The sequence below is a fragment of the Anopheles merus genome, chromosome 3R, assembly GCF_017562075.2.
Source record: "Anopheles merus strain MAF chromosome 3R, AmerM5.1, whole genome shotgun sequence".
In the NCBI taxonomy this organism is placed as follows: domain Eukaryota; kingdom Metazoa; phylum Arthropoda; class Insecta; order Diptera; family Culicidae; genus Anopheles; species Anopheles merus.
The window spans coordinates 527,584-544,988 of record NC_054084.1 but is presented as its reverse complement, the minus strand read 5'-3'; the positions used below and the strand labels follow the sequence as shown (position 1 = coordinate 544,988).

General features: G+C 46.2%; 2 protein-coding genes across 2 annotated transcripts; one reads left to right on the top strand and one right to left on the bottom strand.

Moving 5' to 3' along the window:
* The first annotated feature begins 279 nt into the window (after nucleotides 1-279).
* Nucleotides 280-16,687, top strand: LOC121597992 (sushi, von Willebrand factor type A, EGF and pentraxin domain-containing protein 1). The gene is made up of 18 exons (XM_041924402.1): nucleotides 280-973; nucleotides 3,738-3,907; nucleotides 3,976-4,258; nucleotides 4,322-4,513; nucleotides 4,596-4,772; nucleotides 6,718-6,900; nucleotides 6,974-9,067; nucleotides 9,135-9,301; nucleotides 9,367-9,474; nucleotides 9,550-9,643; nucleotides 9,716-10,054; nucleotides 10,132-10,282; nucleotides 14,693-14,811; nucleotides 14,890-15,049; nucleotides 15,122-15,272; nucleotides 15,353-15,716; nucleotides 15,787-15,957; nucleotides 16,105-16,687. The coding sequence occupies exons 1-18, from the start codon at nucleotides 910-912 to the stop codon at nucleotides 16,344-16,346; spliced, it is 5,229 nt and encodes a 1,742-aa protein (XP_041780336.1). The 5' UTR covers nucleotides 280-909; the 3' UTR covers nucleotides 16,347-16,687.
* Nucleotides 10,230-12,283, bottom strand: LOC121597995. Its single transcript, XM_041924417.1, has 4 exons — nucleotides 11,365-12,283; nucleotides 10,648-11,151; nucleotides 10,456-10,585; nucleotides 10,230-10,388 (listed from the first exon to the last, which is right to left on the bottom strand). Exons 1-4 carry the CDS (start codon nucleotides 11,632-11,634, stop codon nucleotides 10,303-10,305), a joined length of 990 nt encoding a protein of 329 aa, XP_041780351.1. The 5' UTR covers nucleotides 11,635-12,283; the 3' UTR covers nucleotides 10,230-10,302.
* Nucleotides 16,688-17,405: the final 718 nt, after the last annotated feature.

The following is a 17,405-nucleotide window of genomic DNA, read 5'->3' as shown; positions in this document are numbered from 1 at the left end:
AGATAACGAAGGATCTAGATAGTAACAGTAGTAACGGAAGTAGATATTTAGAACATAATTGTTCTTGTTACTAAAGAAATGTATATTTTCCCTTAAAGTGAGTGTAAATGTTTAAGAGTAAAGATAAAGTGACTTAGCGTTTAGTAAGCTTTCAAGTCCTCTGGCTTCCCCTCTACAATTCACGTCAAATCAAGTCGAAATCTCCGTGAGCGCCGGGGCGAAGATTTTTACTCATATCATACTACAAAAACTCTCTCGCCGAAAAATTCGCTCCGTTGTGACAGAACGCTGCAAAACGGCGATGAAAACAGTTCAATTGAAGCTACTGTGGCGGCACGGTCGCACGGGGTAGCTGGCGAAAAGCGGAAGTAGGAAGCGGACTGGCATAACACAACCAGGATCGGATCGCCTGACAGAACACGGGACCGAGCATTGTGAAATCGTCGTGAGAATCGACCCGACACTGTTCGCGAGTGGAAGTGCTCTCAAGTGCTGTGCAAGCTGCTCGTCATCATCATTGTTGCTGTGGTCGTGGACGTCGTTGTCAACGTTGTCCTAAGCAAAGAGCAGGCCAGATCAAAAGTGAACGACGGGAAAAACAGCGAGGAACGCCACAGTGAGCTGTACGCGGGAATACAGACCTCTGTTCATAAGAAGCTGCGGTACACCCAGTTCAGTAGTGCTCTCTGTGTGTGTAGGTGTTGTGTGTGCTCTTTTGTGGTTTTTCGGAAGCTGTGTTTGGTGGAAAATCGATCTCACTAGCTGCAGTGGTCATGTGCGGTTTCAAGGGCTAAGCTAGGCCAAGTGCAAAAAGTAGCTTTTCCTATGAAATTGTACACAACTTGACAAGGTTTCGAACTCGAGCGGTTATTTGACAAACGGTGCTGCACACGGTGCCGCGGACGGAAAATGTTGCTGCTAAAGAAAAATCTTCTCTACTGGCTGCTCCTGTCAGCCATATTGGTGAAAACGGGTGAGCCTTTTCTTCGGCGTGCATGAAAGGAGGAGCTTTTACGGGGCTCTCGGGCGGTTTTTTCTTCTTTTTTTATTATTCTGGGGTGTGGATGTAAATATCAGGGGCCTCATAGGCCACACGGTCAGATGTGAGGAAATGTCAAGTGGGCAAAGGTTTCATCTCCTTTCCAATACTCTGTGCAAACCGGGCCATGACCTTAACATGAACCCGTTGAAGTGAATCGGCGTGAAAAAAATGTGAAATTCCAGAACAGGCAATATTACATCGCTTTGTATGCTTCCTATGACAATCTCTTCTGTCCTCCTCTCACCGCTTTGTACCCTGTCAAGGTGTTCCCGTTTTCTCGTACGCTTTTTCGCAGAAAAAGGAGCTAAATGGGAACAGCGTACGAGTGGGCGCTCTCCGTTATCGGTCACATTTTCCTTTCGGAATGGCTTCGGGTTGACACGGGAAGGTCGTTGTGGGTTTTATATATTTTGTTTTCTCAGCAGAAATAAGAGAAAGACGTGTGTGTGTGCAAATTTGTCACGCTCGAGTGCGTGTGTAGTTGTATGGGTGAGCGAGTGTAACGGCTCTCACGTGCGCTCTCACGTGCAGCACATCCTGACCGTTTCGGGCGAACCTCGCTCATTCGTTTGCTCGCTCGCATCAATTCGACTTCAACCTGGACTCGCACAGCTGATTTTGAAATGTTTACATCTTTATCGTGCTTGTTTCATCAGGTGGCAAAAGAACGATGCGATGCGTTAAAGTTTGCAAAGCAAATAATTTGCTAAATGAATTGATTTTAGGGAGGACATTAAATTATGTTCTCTCATGCATCAATGACCTTATTCAAACAAAGCTGGAACGAAAAATTCAATTCAATAATCTTGTTACAATTCAATCGGACTTAACGTGCGCCCAAAATTACGTAAATAAAATAAACCAACCAATCTCCTAAGCAAGCCCTGTGGACGCTCCCATTTAATGAAATTCATACAATGCCTTGCACGCGGTCATGTTCGTATGCATTCCCCAGCCAGGCACGGCTCAGTTCACCTGGCGGCAATAAACGAGTTAGTGACCTTTCCGGTCAAACCAATCGACTGGGAGCGCGTGCGTTTGTTTTCGTGCACTTTGCTACACGATTGCCCTACCAAAATAGCCCTCCCGCTTAGGGTGTCACAAAGGGAAAGTGAGTGGCGGAGGGTTGACTGCAGTTCCCCGTTGTCAGCAGCCACGAATCATCGCACCATGAGCACACGTAATCGGTGTGGATTTGTCATCATCGGTCCCTGTTCGCTTGTTTTGCTCTCCCGTTTTGGCGACACAGAGCGATGGAGAATCCGTGGTTAACTAACCTTAAGTAGTGTATTTCTGTGTCCTAACCGCTCAACTAACTCAACTCGCCGTATGTGCAATTTCGACCGGTAGCAAACAAAGTGTCTCTCAGACACTCGTTCCAAAACAACGTTCAAACGAGCTACGGAACGGTGTGCTGCGGTGGAGATAGGGCTGCTGCTGTCTGTCTGACTGACTGTCTGCCCGGTTGCCTGACGGCTGTGTTACGGTTCGTCTTTCGTGCACGTCTAGCCATGATGTCTGCCAAATTGCCCCGAATGTGTTTGTGTACGTGCAGCATACAGGGCTTTCGTCACAGTCTGGCAAACTGATATGCGCCGTACGCCCAACACCCGGGGGGCTGGTTATTTCGGGATTTGCTGTCGCGAAATCTTGCACCCTGCCCCGGTATTTCGCTGTTCGCTCTCTCTCTCACTCTCTTGCTTCTCACCACTCCCTTTTGGTAACACAACAGCAGCAGTAAGAGCAACAGCAGGAACATTAGCAGCTGGCGAATGCAATCGCGCTGTCCACCAGTGCAATGGCTCCAACAAGTCTCGTACGAGCAGACGGCGACGATCGTACGACGATGATCAGCCGGCACGACACAGCGAACACTCGCGTGTTTGCTGGTGCGTAAAACCAACGGAAGTACTCACACGTCGCGCTGGGCCTTCCGTTTCGGTTGCACCAGACATCGTGTCTGGGCCATGAGGATATGTTGACACCACACCGTCACAATGTCTGTTGGGTGGCTTTTTTTAGCACTGGGCCCCGGTATGCCAACAACGCATCATGTCGGCAAACACGCGATGGCGTGACATTTTTACGCATCAGGGTACCTGATTTTCGCGACTGATAAGGCGAATGATCGCGTGCGTGGGTTTTTCCTATTTGATTGATGTGGTAAAGTAAATAATTTCACTGATGTTAAATTAAATGTATTAATGTGTAATAAATTAAATGTAATATAAAACAATTCAAATCTCAATTCGAAAGGTATTCTGCTGACACACCCAATTGATAGCCTTGCCGACTTCAAAAATAGAACATAATTAAAAGCCACTAGGAACGAGCAGCTTTTAAATTTGCTATTTAGTTGCCAATTTAAAGGAATGTTATTATTTTAACCCCAGAACCGTACCTCAGAGGCACTTGCTTGACCTCGTCGCAGCACCGGTTTGAGCACGAGTTACCTCATCATTGCAGCCGGGTATTTAAAATAAGAACGGAACACTAAGCAGTGAGACTGCCGAACCAAAACAATGACAGAATGCCGTTGGATCGCAGCCAACACGTCGATCGAAAGGATCATCTCCCTCCTCTACCCCTCCAAAGTTTTCGTTAATTTGAATGATCTTGCGATTTTGGGTGGGAAAAATATTTATATTGCTTTGTTGTTCTTGTATTTCCCTCCGCTTTCCACGCATCTCGGAAGTTTACTGCGTCCCGACGGCAGCCGTCACAGAGGCGGACGATGATAACGACTCAGAATGGGACGAAGATGAGGAATCATCGGAGGCAGATGATGATGGGCGGGTGTATAAGAATCCGAGGAATTCGCCCTCAACCGAATGTCCACGAGACGAGGAACAGGCCACACTGCTGGTAAGATGTCTCGGAGGAGAGACGTGATGTGAGCTATTGCGTAATACGTACCACGATTTCCTTCGCAGGGTCAAAAGTGCCTACGCAAGTGTTCGTCGGACGAGGACTGTAAGAGTAAGAAGAAGAAATGTCTATGCGATGGTGCGTGCGGTATGTCCTGCATTAAACCGGATCGGGAATGTCCGGACCTGTCGCAACCGAGCCTCGGGTCAGTGACACTATCCGGGAAGCATTTTGGATCGCGAGCGACGTACACCTGCCCGCATGGCTATCACGTGGTTGGGCTGCAGAGTCGACTGTGCCAAGCGGATGGAAGTTGGGCGGGAAGTGAGCCAGTATGCAAGCAGAACAGTGAGTAACAGGGAGATGGCAAGTTAGATTAGGCTGTGTATAACCTCTTTTTCTTTTATGCAGTCTATTGTTTGGAGCCACCGACCATCGAACACGCAAGACACTCCGCTCTACCCGAGCAGGCAACCTTTGATCTCGACTCAACGGTACAGTACCACTGTCACACGGGCTATGCTACGGCCGGATTTCCAAGAGCCAAATGTTTGGCCGTCGATGGACAAGCGAGCTGGTATGGACCAGACATTTCCTGCGAACGTAAGTCGGCCAAAGAGGAAAAAGGACATGCAGAGGCAAACATCAATAACGTTTCGTGTTTTGTTTGATGAACCAATTCCAGCACGTTCCTGTGGTCAGCCGCCCGATCCTGCTCATGGCTGGCATGCCGGAGAGAGCTACACGTTCGGTGGAAAGGTAACATACCATTGCGGTGAAGGGTACGAGCTGGTCGGAAGAGCCGAACGCTACTGCCAAGCCGATGGATCGTGGACACCGAAGGAACTACCAACCTGTGTTCGTAAGTAGAGTTTTATCGCCTCGTAAAATCGATGTGATTGATCTTTTCTTAATTAATTTGTGTTATTGGGGGGCTGGTCTCCGACTAATAAGCTGTTTGATCTCCGCATGTACTAATATATCGTGCACTTTTTTTCTCTAACACAATCACACACAATCTTGAATGCTGCAACTACTAGCTCAACCTGCGGCTGACTAGATAAACTCCTCTCGCGGGCAAGAAATTGGAAGTAGTGGGTCCAAGTACATAAGGGCCTAGCATACTAGCACACTACCAGTCATTCGCATAGGCACTCAAGGATAAAAAGTACCTATCTCAAAGTTTATGTTATTCAGAGTTTTCCGCATAGAAGAAATAGCATCGGAGAACAGCTCGGTCGAGCTTGCAGGGCCATAAAACGTAGAAGTAGATCTTTCCCATTCATTTCATTGAATTGCCGTTCTTGGCGTGTTTCACTCGTTGATCAGATTCGCGCGCGACCCGTCGTGCAGTAGGTGTAGTACATTAACATGACCAGAAACAAACACAGTATCATAACTTACTCGAATGTGCGTAAGCCTAGGGAACAAGCAGAGTAGAAGTAGGTGACGAGTAGTCGGGCAGCAGGCTTAAATAAGCGTAAAGAAGAGTTACGAAGCACCACGCTACAACATTTATCACTCTTAAAATTAGCCAACGTCAGCACGGGGATCGTGGTTGTGCTTCTCACGATCATTTCACATTCTCACAATTCTTCTTGCTTTGCGGCGTGTGGGTAAGGGAATTTGTCAAGCATCAAGAAAGGGAAGAAAATAGGAAGGCAAAAGGAGTATGTGGCATATATAAATATTACAGCAAATATTTACGTAGCGATAACCATAGTATAGAAGAGTGTCATTTTGAATTTACTAGAACCGCGTTTGAGTGTGCGAGTGTGTACGCGCGGCCAATAAAGTGACGAGCACGTTGGTGAAGACGAAAACAGTTTTAATGGGTCATCGCTAGGCAAATCAACACCTTGCCGACAAAAAAAGGCATTGGAAAAGAGAAGCGAGTAGCCGGGCGGGTTGACTAGAAGGGGAAGAGAACCAGAAAGCATAACGGGCTTGTATCAAACTGTCACATAAGTCTTGGCACGCGATTAACATTGTACTCAAGTGTGACGTTTAATTCTTGAATAAATTCATTGCCGCAATCTCTAATACTTGTTTCATTTCGTTTCATTTTGTTTAACCACATGATCGCAATTGCGACACGGGGGGAGGGAATGAGTAGGGAATGAAAAAAACAAGGATTTATTTAGTTTCTTATGCAGCTACTGGCATGCATGCAATGTCGGAAACTTGTTTTACATTATAATTAATTTTCTATGCTGCAGGTTTTGCTTTTCCTCCTAAATGGGAGTAAATAATGATTAATTTTCTTTGTTTTGTAAATTTTTCACCGGGCAATGAAACAGTAGAAGAAGGTGTTAAACAAAATGAAGCGAATGACATGAGTATTAGTGATTGGCGATGGTGGATTTATATGTCTTAAATGTCAATATCACAATGCAAGGAAAGGATAAATGAAAGGGCAGTGCTAATTTGAGCAGCAATTTATGAATAATTGGACAGACCTATTAACGATTTTTTGTGGCTGATCGGAGTCTATTGTTCATACTCCTCAAGTACACCGTAGGCAATCCATTATGCAATAATAGTAGAACACGCACCTTCTTCTCCTATTTCATTCTCTTTTAATGTGTGGAAACCAGCTACAAATTGTTTTCTTTTTTTAACATCTTGGGTATTCAAGAAAGAAATTAATGTTTTGTTTGTAGTAATTGATGCTGATTTTTCTTTGGTACGACCGAAATAATTCGGTAATGCTATGGAGTAACCAACTTACTCCTGGTAGTGAATTCATAATCATGCTTAAAGAGCTATGGTAGACAAAGTAATATATTGAATCCTTTTTATTCCAGTGGTCACATCGGTACAATGTCCATCGCCTGAAAATCCGAGAAATGGTAAAGCGATCTACACCAGCACATCCTACAACTCGGTGGTCAGTTACGAGTGTCGCTATGGTTACACCCTGGTGGGTGAAAGCTCTCGCCGATGTGGTGCTGACAAGCGTTGGACCGGAACATTGCCTGCTTGCAAAGGTATTTAGCACCATTATCTGAGGTTCCTATCACACTGGTTATTATCACGACCTGTTCTTTTGCACTCCGTTAGAAATAAACTGTGGACATCCCGGCACGCTGTACAATGGATGGTTGGAGAACATCGAAAGTGGTACGGGACTTGGGGCGAGCATCATATTCCGCTGTCATCCAGAAATGCTGCTGGTCGGTAATACCTCGTCCGTATGTCAAATTGATGGTCGGTGGCGATACCCGCTGCCGCAATGTTTGGCACCCTGTGTCGTTCCTTCCATCTCGCAAGGTCAGGTAATTCCGATCGAGTTTGACATCGACGTGAACTCGACGACAGTTGTGCCGACAAGTGGAAGTAGCTCAAAGGTAAAGCATGGTACCGTGCTGGAAGTGATTTGTGATGAGCATTACGAGTTTCCCTTCTCTTCACTATCGCCGCCCACCTGTAACAACGGGACGTGGAGCGTTATACCACGATGTGCACCGGCACGCTGTAAAACCATGCCCAAGCCGCCAAAGTTCGGTATGGTGTTGGCACCGAAGACGGAACATGGTATGCGAGCACGGTTCAAGTGTAAGGACGGTTACAATCTAACAGCTCCGGGTGGGAAACCGATACCAGATCCGAACAACTACGTGTTGATCTGTTCATTTGGTAACTGGACTGGTGAAATGCCACAGTGCACGGAAGTGTATTGTCAGTTCCCGGGATACATCCCCAATGGAAAGGTGTTGCTGGTGGGAAACATGGGTTTGTACGACTATCGGCCGTACGTGCGGAAGGTGATTAACAACAAGCAAATTATGTACGAGTGTGACAAGGGCTACGTGATTGAAACAGGTCCACCTGGAGCGACCTGTATAGGAGGGAAGTGGAGTCCGACGGAGCTACCGATCTGTACGCCCGGTCAGCATCCTCGGTTGCGCTGGAATCGTCGTCGTCGTTCGCTAGACTTGCGTATGCGATTCCACCGTTCAAATCTGCTAAAGCAGCACTATCGTTATTTGCAACGTAAGCTGGAGGAGCATGACGCTTATCATCAGCACGAATTGGTTAAACGTGCCGCTGCTATACCGTATCGTGGTCAGATGACACCCAATCGCCATTACACGTTCGAAGACTTCCAGCGTTTTCGTGCAAAGCGTAGCATCGATGCGAGTCGAAATGCACTGCTAAGAAGCGCCTTCCGCACCGCTATGGTGCGTGAGCGTCGGGAGCTTTCGGATGTGGAGAAAGCCTACAGCAAGTACTACGAGCGCATTAAGGCAAAGTATCGGAACTATGTGCAGAATCTGCTTGGCTTCAACAAGGCTCGTACCATGCCCACACACGACGATATACACGTGCAGGACGGTCGATGGCATTCCTACCCTGAGTCAGACCCAGTAAGTCGTAACCGAGGCGTGCAGAATGGGCGTGAATCAGAAGCAGGGCAGCTGATGGGAACACCGGCACCCTCACCAGTAGCTACTCGTCGACCTCGACCACACAAAGGCAAGCAAGGTGGTAAGGCTCGAAAGCCGAAGCTTCCACCACCGATCACAATTCCGGACATAAACGAACAATCACGCTATCGTTTGGATTTTGTCGAGAGTGCCGAAACTAATCGAACACCGGACCATCTGAATGAGAACGATATTTACAGCAATTATTTCCCACCGCCACTGACGGGGCGTTATCACACGAGCTGGCAGTTTGCATCGGAAGTGACGCCCAGTCATCGGAACGAGGGCAACCAGTACCGTACAACACAATACCGTGGCCGGAATCGAACGGAACCAACGGTGGAGGAAAGTCCGCTCGCACTGATGGAGAAGCTACAGTCGCAGATCATCAGAAGGAAGCGAGACACGCGCGATGCTGGCAGCTCGATGGAGGAAACGAAGCGCACACAGAAAGCGAATCGCAAGGCAGCGAACCAGACTGACGTGGATAGCATGGACCCGGCGCGGAAGGTGAAATTCAAGGGACCTTGTGAACCTCTGGCCAGTGAACCGTACGCACAACTGGAAATCGTTCGCCCAGGCAAGGACCCGAATGAAACGTTCGGTCCAGGGACGATTGTGCGCGTTACCTGTACGAAGGGGTATGTCTCTAACATTATAAATCCGAATGCGACAGCGAAATGTGTCAGGGGACGATGGAAGCCAACAAAACCAACGTGCAGTATGAGTAAGTTTAGTTGAAAGAAGTTTAAGGTGATGATGGAGACATTACACAATATTTGCTTTTCTGCTAGAACCCTGTTTCGTGCCATCTACCGAGCATGGCAAGTACTATGATGCATCAGTCGATCTGACGACCATTGATGCAGTGCGACCAACTACAGCCTCTCTAACCCCGATGGAGATGGTCGAAAATGGGAAGATGATCAATTTCCAGTGTGATCATGGCTACAACACGCAGGTGAGTAGGTGTTTATTTTCACAGTACAAACGATCCACTTCAAATGTGATATCTGTGAAAAATAGGGTCCCTCCAATCTACGCTGTTGGAACGGTGAGTGGGCTGTCAGTTCACTGCCGGAATGTTTACCTGCCCCTTGTGTTCTGCCGCCAATTATGCACGCAATCTATCAGGTAAGGGCAGTATCTCTGAAATAAGAAGAAGTGACATTTATCTAGACATAATTAATTTTAATTCTCGTCTGCTAGGGTGGATATCGTGCTGGTCTAACTATTGCACATGGCAGCTCAGTGATGATTCAGTGTGAAAGCGGCATGGGAAGTGCATCATCAGTACAGATGGGTAAGATAATTTTTGCTGTGGATCTATGTATACCACTTTTCTCATCTACCATTGCTCGCCATCTTCTTCCAGATTGTGCTCTCGGTTCGCTTACGCCCGAAACGATTAACTGTGGGTACATTTCGTCCCGCAAATCGCGCGATGACGACAGCAGCTCGATCATCGTACTCGATGGCAACAATGTGACTTCCTCCGAGGATGAAAACGATGGCAGAGAGTGCGGTCCACCAGGGAAGATCCATGGCTCGTTGGTGTACAAAAACGGTGAACAGATGGATGAAAACAGTGAGGAAGGTTTCCCGTCCGGTACGGAGATAACGTTCGACTGTATCGCTTCCATAACGGGCGAACAAACAACATGGAAAATTATATGTGAAGATGGGCAATGGATCGGTCGCTCAATGAATTGCGGTTAGTACAACATCAATATCAAGTATTATATTTCGTTTGAACAGCTTGGAACTGAACGTTATGTTATGCATTTATAGATGACGATGATCCACTGTTTCATCGAATGCCGTCGGCGAACGGATCGTGCATGTTCCGCAACAATGAGCCACACGTGGTTAGCTTCTACAACGATCTGGAAATTCGGGAGGACATTGTGGAGTTTCCGCCGGGGACGACGATCATATCGAGGTAAGTGGCGAATGGGGCTTTTAGTCGTATTCAGCTCCCACTGTGATGCTGATGGGACCGGGGAGTACATTTGTTTTGTGGTACCATTTATTAGTATCCAGCACAACTAGCCAAGAAAGGAGAGTAAAATTAAGTTAAAGAAAGGAATAAAGAGTATACATAGATAGACATACTTGTTTCTCCAGTTTGTACTACGACCGAGAGGAATTCGCATTGATACAAACACTCGGGTGGAGGTGCAAGTATCCATTCTTTGGCTCCTTTTAGCTGCGACTGCCACGAAGGAAGTCGCACATTGTCCACCTGTGAATGTTTTGGGCATAGGTCATTCTAAAGCGATATTGAAATGACCATCCATCACTTACGTGCATGTGTGCCCCAAGACCAGGCCCACCCATAAACACCCAATCGATGGCACTGTTCTCCGAGTCGGCTGGCAGAAAGTAGGGACGCTGGTAATGCTTCCGCAGCACATTCACGATCGCTGGATCACAATTGCTCCAACCAAAGTACCACGGTTCTGTTCCCGGGTCGTATCGGACGCGTGATTCGGGCAATGAAAACGCTTCTCGTATGTCGCGAAATCCGGTCTGGTATGGGAAGAACTGACAGCGTTCCGCTCTCGGCCCACTGCCATGTGTTTCATACACACGTTTGAAGAACCAAAAGTCGAAACTCTCCACTGCGGTCCAGTTTACAGTTGCATCGGTCACAATCACCGGTCCACCGCGGTATGCGTAGTCACGGGCGAACTCAGCCGGACTAACGTTCGACAGCCGTGGAACAGTTCCGTGAACCGTTCGACAGAAGCCACAGCTCTCCGGGGGTCGAAAAGCTTTCTGCAGCTGTGCCGGCATGGTAAGAATGCACTATGAAATGATTGAATGAGAAAAAAGAACGCAACGACACGACATTAGAATCTGCTGCAAAGGAGGGAAGGTGCTTTTTTGGCGAGTGATCTCGATGCACTTCAAACAGAAGAAGATGAACAATAAAACAAAAAATGTCCTTGAAATGTCGAAAATATGTAAACGTTCGCAGGAAGCGTTCATTACGCGAAATTAATTCCATTTCTCATTTACATCTTCATTTGCAAACAACGTTGCCAGCTGCAGTGGCCACCGTCGTCCGCCCAGGAGAAGTAGCGCAAGCACCAACAGCACCACCGTCGGTACCAATTTCCATGGGTTGGTCAAACGTTGGCGTATACGGTGGGCGCTGCCGGGAGGAAGCAGGGCGAGATAGGTTGCGGCGGATGTGGGGAACCGCTTCGTTAGAAACTCGCCCAACTCGATGCCACTCGAGTCGGAATTAATTAAAAAATTCTCCATCTTTTCATGCACTTCATCCATGGTTGGAACCGGTGTGGAAAGGTGAAACCGCGCCACAACACAAAAAAAATTGACTATTTTAGTTGCTGTAACGAATTTGGGAGCTAGTGTATCCGATGCTACCGGCTGCGTATGTGTGTCTATGTTCACTTTCCTTCGCTGTAGGAAAATCGTATTATTTCCACACTGAGAAATCACTTCACTTTTTGCTCATTGTTGTACGGCACAAGTCCTTCACGTGGCTCCGCTCCGAACCACTTCAATCGAACCCATCGCGCTCCACCACCACGAGTGATTTTCGATGCAAATTTTCCAACAAATTTCCTTTCACTTTGTTTGTTGCCCGCTGGTGTTTCACTTTACATTTTCGCTGGTACGCAGGCATACAACCAAGCTGGTTGGATTGGATTAATTTTTCGTGCTCTAATTGAGAACGCACTTGTTTGGCAAAGTAAGCTGGTGGGGTGGTAGATAAAGTTGTTGTACAGTTTCCATCCGTTTCGGACGGACCGTGCCTTACGGCATGGTTTGCACTCCACATGAAAGCCTTGTTGAATGGATAATTTTACGCTGTTCGAAATGTGCGAGAACCACTTGTTGAGAAGAAAAAAAAATCTGGAATGCTGCTGCGGGACAAAACATTTGGTTCCACAGCCTGTGACGTGTGAATTGATACTGAAAAAGGGAAATGCACTGATGCTGAGGTGTTTGCCAGTGCGTGCTTTTTACTGCAGCAGAAAAGATGGGGAAAGGCAGTTGAGTTTGGGAAAATGGAAAGGGTGTTAGAGGACTATGGGAGTTTTGGGACAGTTACTGGCCACATTACTATTAAATGAATGAAACGAAAAGTAACGAAGAGAAGTACAATCATAAAACTTCGTTATGAAAAAAGGAAAGTAAATGAGCTTTGCCACTTCATCAGGACCGTTAGGATGTACCATTAAATTAACTTTATGCACGATATGGTACATTTAATGTTTAACTGTTCATTCAGTTCAGTTCGTTTGCGATCTAGCGCGACAAGATGAAAAGCACCATATACACAGCAAAGTTTCGGGAGAAAATATTATCTACTGAAAATAAAAATGACATTCAATTGATGTCGCCCACCTGCGGGTCTGTGTTCGTTAGTAAAATCACCTTGGGAAAAGTTTTGTCCCGAACATTTGTCGTTTTGTTGTTGCTAGGAGCTTTTTTTCGGAAGCACGTGTATGATTTCTTTTTCTTTTTCGCTCTATCGTGTCCAATTTTAAAACACTCCTCTTGACCATCCAGCAAAAGAGACCACGTTCCGCTGTGCGGATGGAACATACGAACACACACAGCATCAAACGCTTATCAGTGACTCAGCAGACGCAATTCACGCAATTGTGATCATTCGTGACGGGCCCGTCTCCGGGCTGCTCCATCCATCTCCATGGCGATAGCGTTTCCCTTACAGTGGGAGTAGGGATGTGTATTTTGTGTTCACCTCCCATCCCATTGCCATTATCGAATAAAGTGATTTTTCTCCATTGCGTCGTCTGTTTCCACGCAGTTCCATTTGCGAAGTGGTGTTTTTAGATGAAGCTTTTCACACTGAGCCCACTTCCGATGGGCCGTAGGTCAGATTGAGTCCGAGTTCGTTGTAATGATGTGACTATTTGCTTCTTTCCCTCAACACTTGAATTCTAGGAAACTGGCTTAGTGGAAAGATGTGAAGTTTGTTCGAAATGAAGTAACTTAACATTGCTGTGGGAGCTTTCGGCAGCAGTTCATCCAGAGCTGTGGTGCGTTATAAAATTGTATTAAATTTTATTTTCGTACAGCTTTTTTTTGCTTTGAAATTACATTTTGGGAAACGAATCTCAGGCTCGTGTCCGGGACCGAGTGGAGATTTTGTTTACGAGTTCTGCTTGCTTTTTGCCTGCCGTCCTTCAAATGAGAGCGCTTCGTTTCTTCTCCCCTTTTTTGTGTTAGATTTTAGCTACATCTTTTATTAAGGCCTGGCGTTCTGTAACCGGTGGCAGTGATGGGCGTCAAACGGTTCGTTAACTTTTGCGCCAGAGATTGAATAAACATCACACTTCGATTGCTAATCGACATAAAAATGGCATTTGACTGACGTGAAAGGGAGAGGAAGTGAGTGAGAGAGGGAGAGAAAGAGAGAAATACACACACATTGGCATCGATCGATTGAAATCCCGGGTCAAAGTTTATCTGATTAAGAAGCCAACGGGCGTGACGGCTTGCTGTCGGTTGAATTTGAAGCTTTCGGCGGTTACGGATTCGAGGGATTGGTAACCAGCGCAATAGAGACGCATACGTTTTTGTCCGAATGAAAGGACGGAAAATGACTGCACCGATCGAACGCCTACACGCACCGTTGTTCGTTGATGAAGCGGGAAATGAATGCGATTTAATTTGCCCTTTTCCTATAGTAAGAGCGTAAGGCGGATTCGCTGCTGTACGTTTGCCTTGTGGCAACGTGAAAGGTATCATATTGCATGATTGAATTCAAAATGAATCACTGTGTTTGCCTTTTTTCTACTGGTAACGAATTGTTAGGTTCATTTTTGTTATACAGCGTTGTGTAAAGTAGCGATTTGTCGATTTTCCAATTAAAATCATTTCCTCGAAGGAGGTACACTGTGCTGGGGGTGGGGGGAGGGGGAATAAAAGCGTTGCCAGTGGAAATTTGAAAACGGACATTTGTTACTGGATGGCAGTGCCTGCTAAATTGAGCTGTTGGTCGGATGGCTGTTGGGTGGATCGAGTTTTTGTTTAGTGTGTAGACGGTGGGTAATAATAGATTCGTTTGAAATAGGCATTGTTTTTGAAATCGAATTAGATTTCTAGGAATATTTTTAAAATAATGTTGTCGTATTTCCAAGTAAGTAACCAGTTCGCTGCATATCTATATTTCCTATAACCTCAGTGCTTGTTTGTTGGATTTACAATTACTCTCTTTGCTTGTGTACACTATTTTTTTTGCTTGTGTGCAAAATAGGATTTTTTTTAATAAGATAAATGAACGGAAATATATTTCATTATTAAGAAAAACCTGTTCAAAATGTACTTGCTCAATCTTCCCAAACAGATGTGTCGATATTGGAAAGTACGCCATGATCGGTACCAGTGTGCGAACGTGCGTTCGTTCGGAGTGGAGCGGGCAGAAGCCATCCTGTTTCGGGTTGAACCAGGAGAATGATTACGCAAGTAAGAAAGGCATTCAGATGCTTTTTAGCGATAAGTCGTTGAATGAATCTTACCACAAAACATACTCTCACTTTGTAGTGGAAAAACCACCGACCATATTGATACGCCACCAGAACGGCCCGATAGCGCAGAGTAATGATGGTAAGCTGATCGTGTATCCGGGTACCACCGTACATCTCGAGTGTCTGTGGATGCGTCGCTTTGGAAATCCACGATGGAATGTTAGTCACGATTATCGGTAGGTTGTTCAATGTCTGTTGGTTTGCGAAGTCAGTACTGTAGTAGCTGCTTCAATTAAATTTCTGTGCAGCAAATATCCCGAAGGCTGGAGCTCGGATGAAGGGCGCGATCCACAGCTAGAGTTTCGCATTAGCATTATGCACGCAGTCAAGGATGATTCTGGAAGTTTCACCTGTGTCACACCAGCACGACACACGCACACGGTTGAAGTGGTTGTAAAGGTAGGTTACATGTTGCTACAACATAAGCTACTGGTCTTTCTATTCTGTATTCGTTTGTTGCGGGCTTCCTCTACCCTCAGGCGGTTCATTGTAACGAAATTCAGGTAAGACGAGGACTGTCCGCCAGCACAGGAGAGACGATGATGGGCACACGAGTACTATTCTCTTGTACCAACGGTAATGCACTGATTGGAACGCCTGAGATCTCCTGCCTGCCAAGTGGTAACTGGAGTGCACCGTTGCCCGTCTGCGAGAGTGTGGAGTGCGGTGAGGTCCCGATACAACCGAGCAGTAATGGGTCCGCACCGCGAGTTGCCATCTTGTCGCGAGAGGTTGGAGGTCGTGCGGCGTTTTCTTGCCCACCTGGCTATGGTTTGAGGGGACCCAGTGAAGCCATCTGCTTGCCCACGGGTGAATGGGGTGGTCCATTCCCATCGTGTGTGGGTAAGTGTTGTGCTAGAAACGTCTCTGATCATGTATCAGGTTGTTAACTATCTATTCTTTTTCGGTACAGAGGTTCAGTGTTTCCACCCAGGGGCACCTCAAAATGGTTACGCTCAGGGAACGCCGCCGTATAGGGCAGGAGATGTGGTCCAGTTCAACTGCAACCCGGAGTACATGATGCAGGGACAGCCGATCATCGCTTGCCAGGACAATGGGCGCTGGTCGGGAGGTCTACCAAAGTGTAAGTGTTTTACTGTCATTCTCATGCATTCTTAGACTATTTAACAATAAACTTTCAAATGTGAAGCTAGCAGTAAATCAGATGGTATAGCTTAACAGTTTTATAAGATAAATTTCAATGCCGTCCCCGTAATGTTCTGGTTTACAGGTGTACAGGCTTGTTCCTACCCCGGTACCGCCATCAGTGGTCGGATGTCATCGGTGAAGTTTTACTACTCAATCGGGGAAAGCATCACATTCACGTGTGACGCCGGGCTGGAGTTGCGCGGCGCCAAGATGCTCAAGTGTCTGAAAAACGGTAAATGGTCGAATGCCATTCCAACCTGCGTTAATCCTGACGCAGTGAACGTGCGCACCGACGCGAAAGGGGTGTTTAAGCGGGACAACTAAACGGTTCACTTAACGGAGCCGTTCGCCCAAGGAACGTAGAAACGACCCACCTACAGTGCAGGAGGACCTGTCACTGGATTGATAGACAGCTACAAACTCGGTTTCGACAGAGAGAGAGAGAGAGAGAGAGAGAGGGAGAGAGAGAGAGGGAGAGGGAGAGAAGAGAGAGTATAATAGCAATTTATTAGCAATCAGCGGGCAGTTCAAGGAATTGCTTCATCTCATAACCTTAACATAGGCAACCCATTGAGAGGAGTCACAAGAAAAAATAAGCCTCATAAAGGCGATGATCGTATCAAAAGAGGAGGTGAGGGGGGGGGGGGGGGGGGGTACAGCTACTTAATAATAAATAATAAGGATAAAACAACCGGAAACGATACAATAACAGACGCATAGCAATGAAAATATAATCATAATTGCATTTGGATTAAGCAAACCATCTCCACCATACCTTGACACCGACACAAATGTACACGTTAAGTCGATAATCAGCAGTTAAAAATCTCTTGCATTCATACATACCTACAAATATAGATTCATCACACACGCACACAGTTACACACCAAATTTGAGAGGGAAGTACATATCGCGTAACAGAAATGCTAGTAAAACTACAACGACACGCAGAGAGGAGTCTAATCAGCGTTAATTTGTTGTCGTCTCTTCCAATCTCACTGAGAAAAAAACATTAGCGAAGTGTGAAGGAAAAGATAGATAGAGAGAGAGAGAGTGAGAGAAAGAAAGAGAGAGAGAGAGAGAGAGAGAGATAGAGAGAAAGCCAATTGCATCACACTCGTAGATGTCAGATGACTACATGTACGTATGGATATTAATATTTCAAAATATTTCCTAAATGCTATCGGATTCAGGGGGCTTTGATGTTGCTGCAACACAGATGTTTGGCTAGAAGGACAAAGCTGACCATCCCCATTAGTAGTAGCAAAAATGGAGGAAGCAAACTTACTGGGAACCATTAAAAAAGCTGATCAAGGATATATCCATAAGCAAAGTTACGTTTAGGTCCGACTGTCTTGTTGTTTGCTTTTAATCTCTGATTGT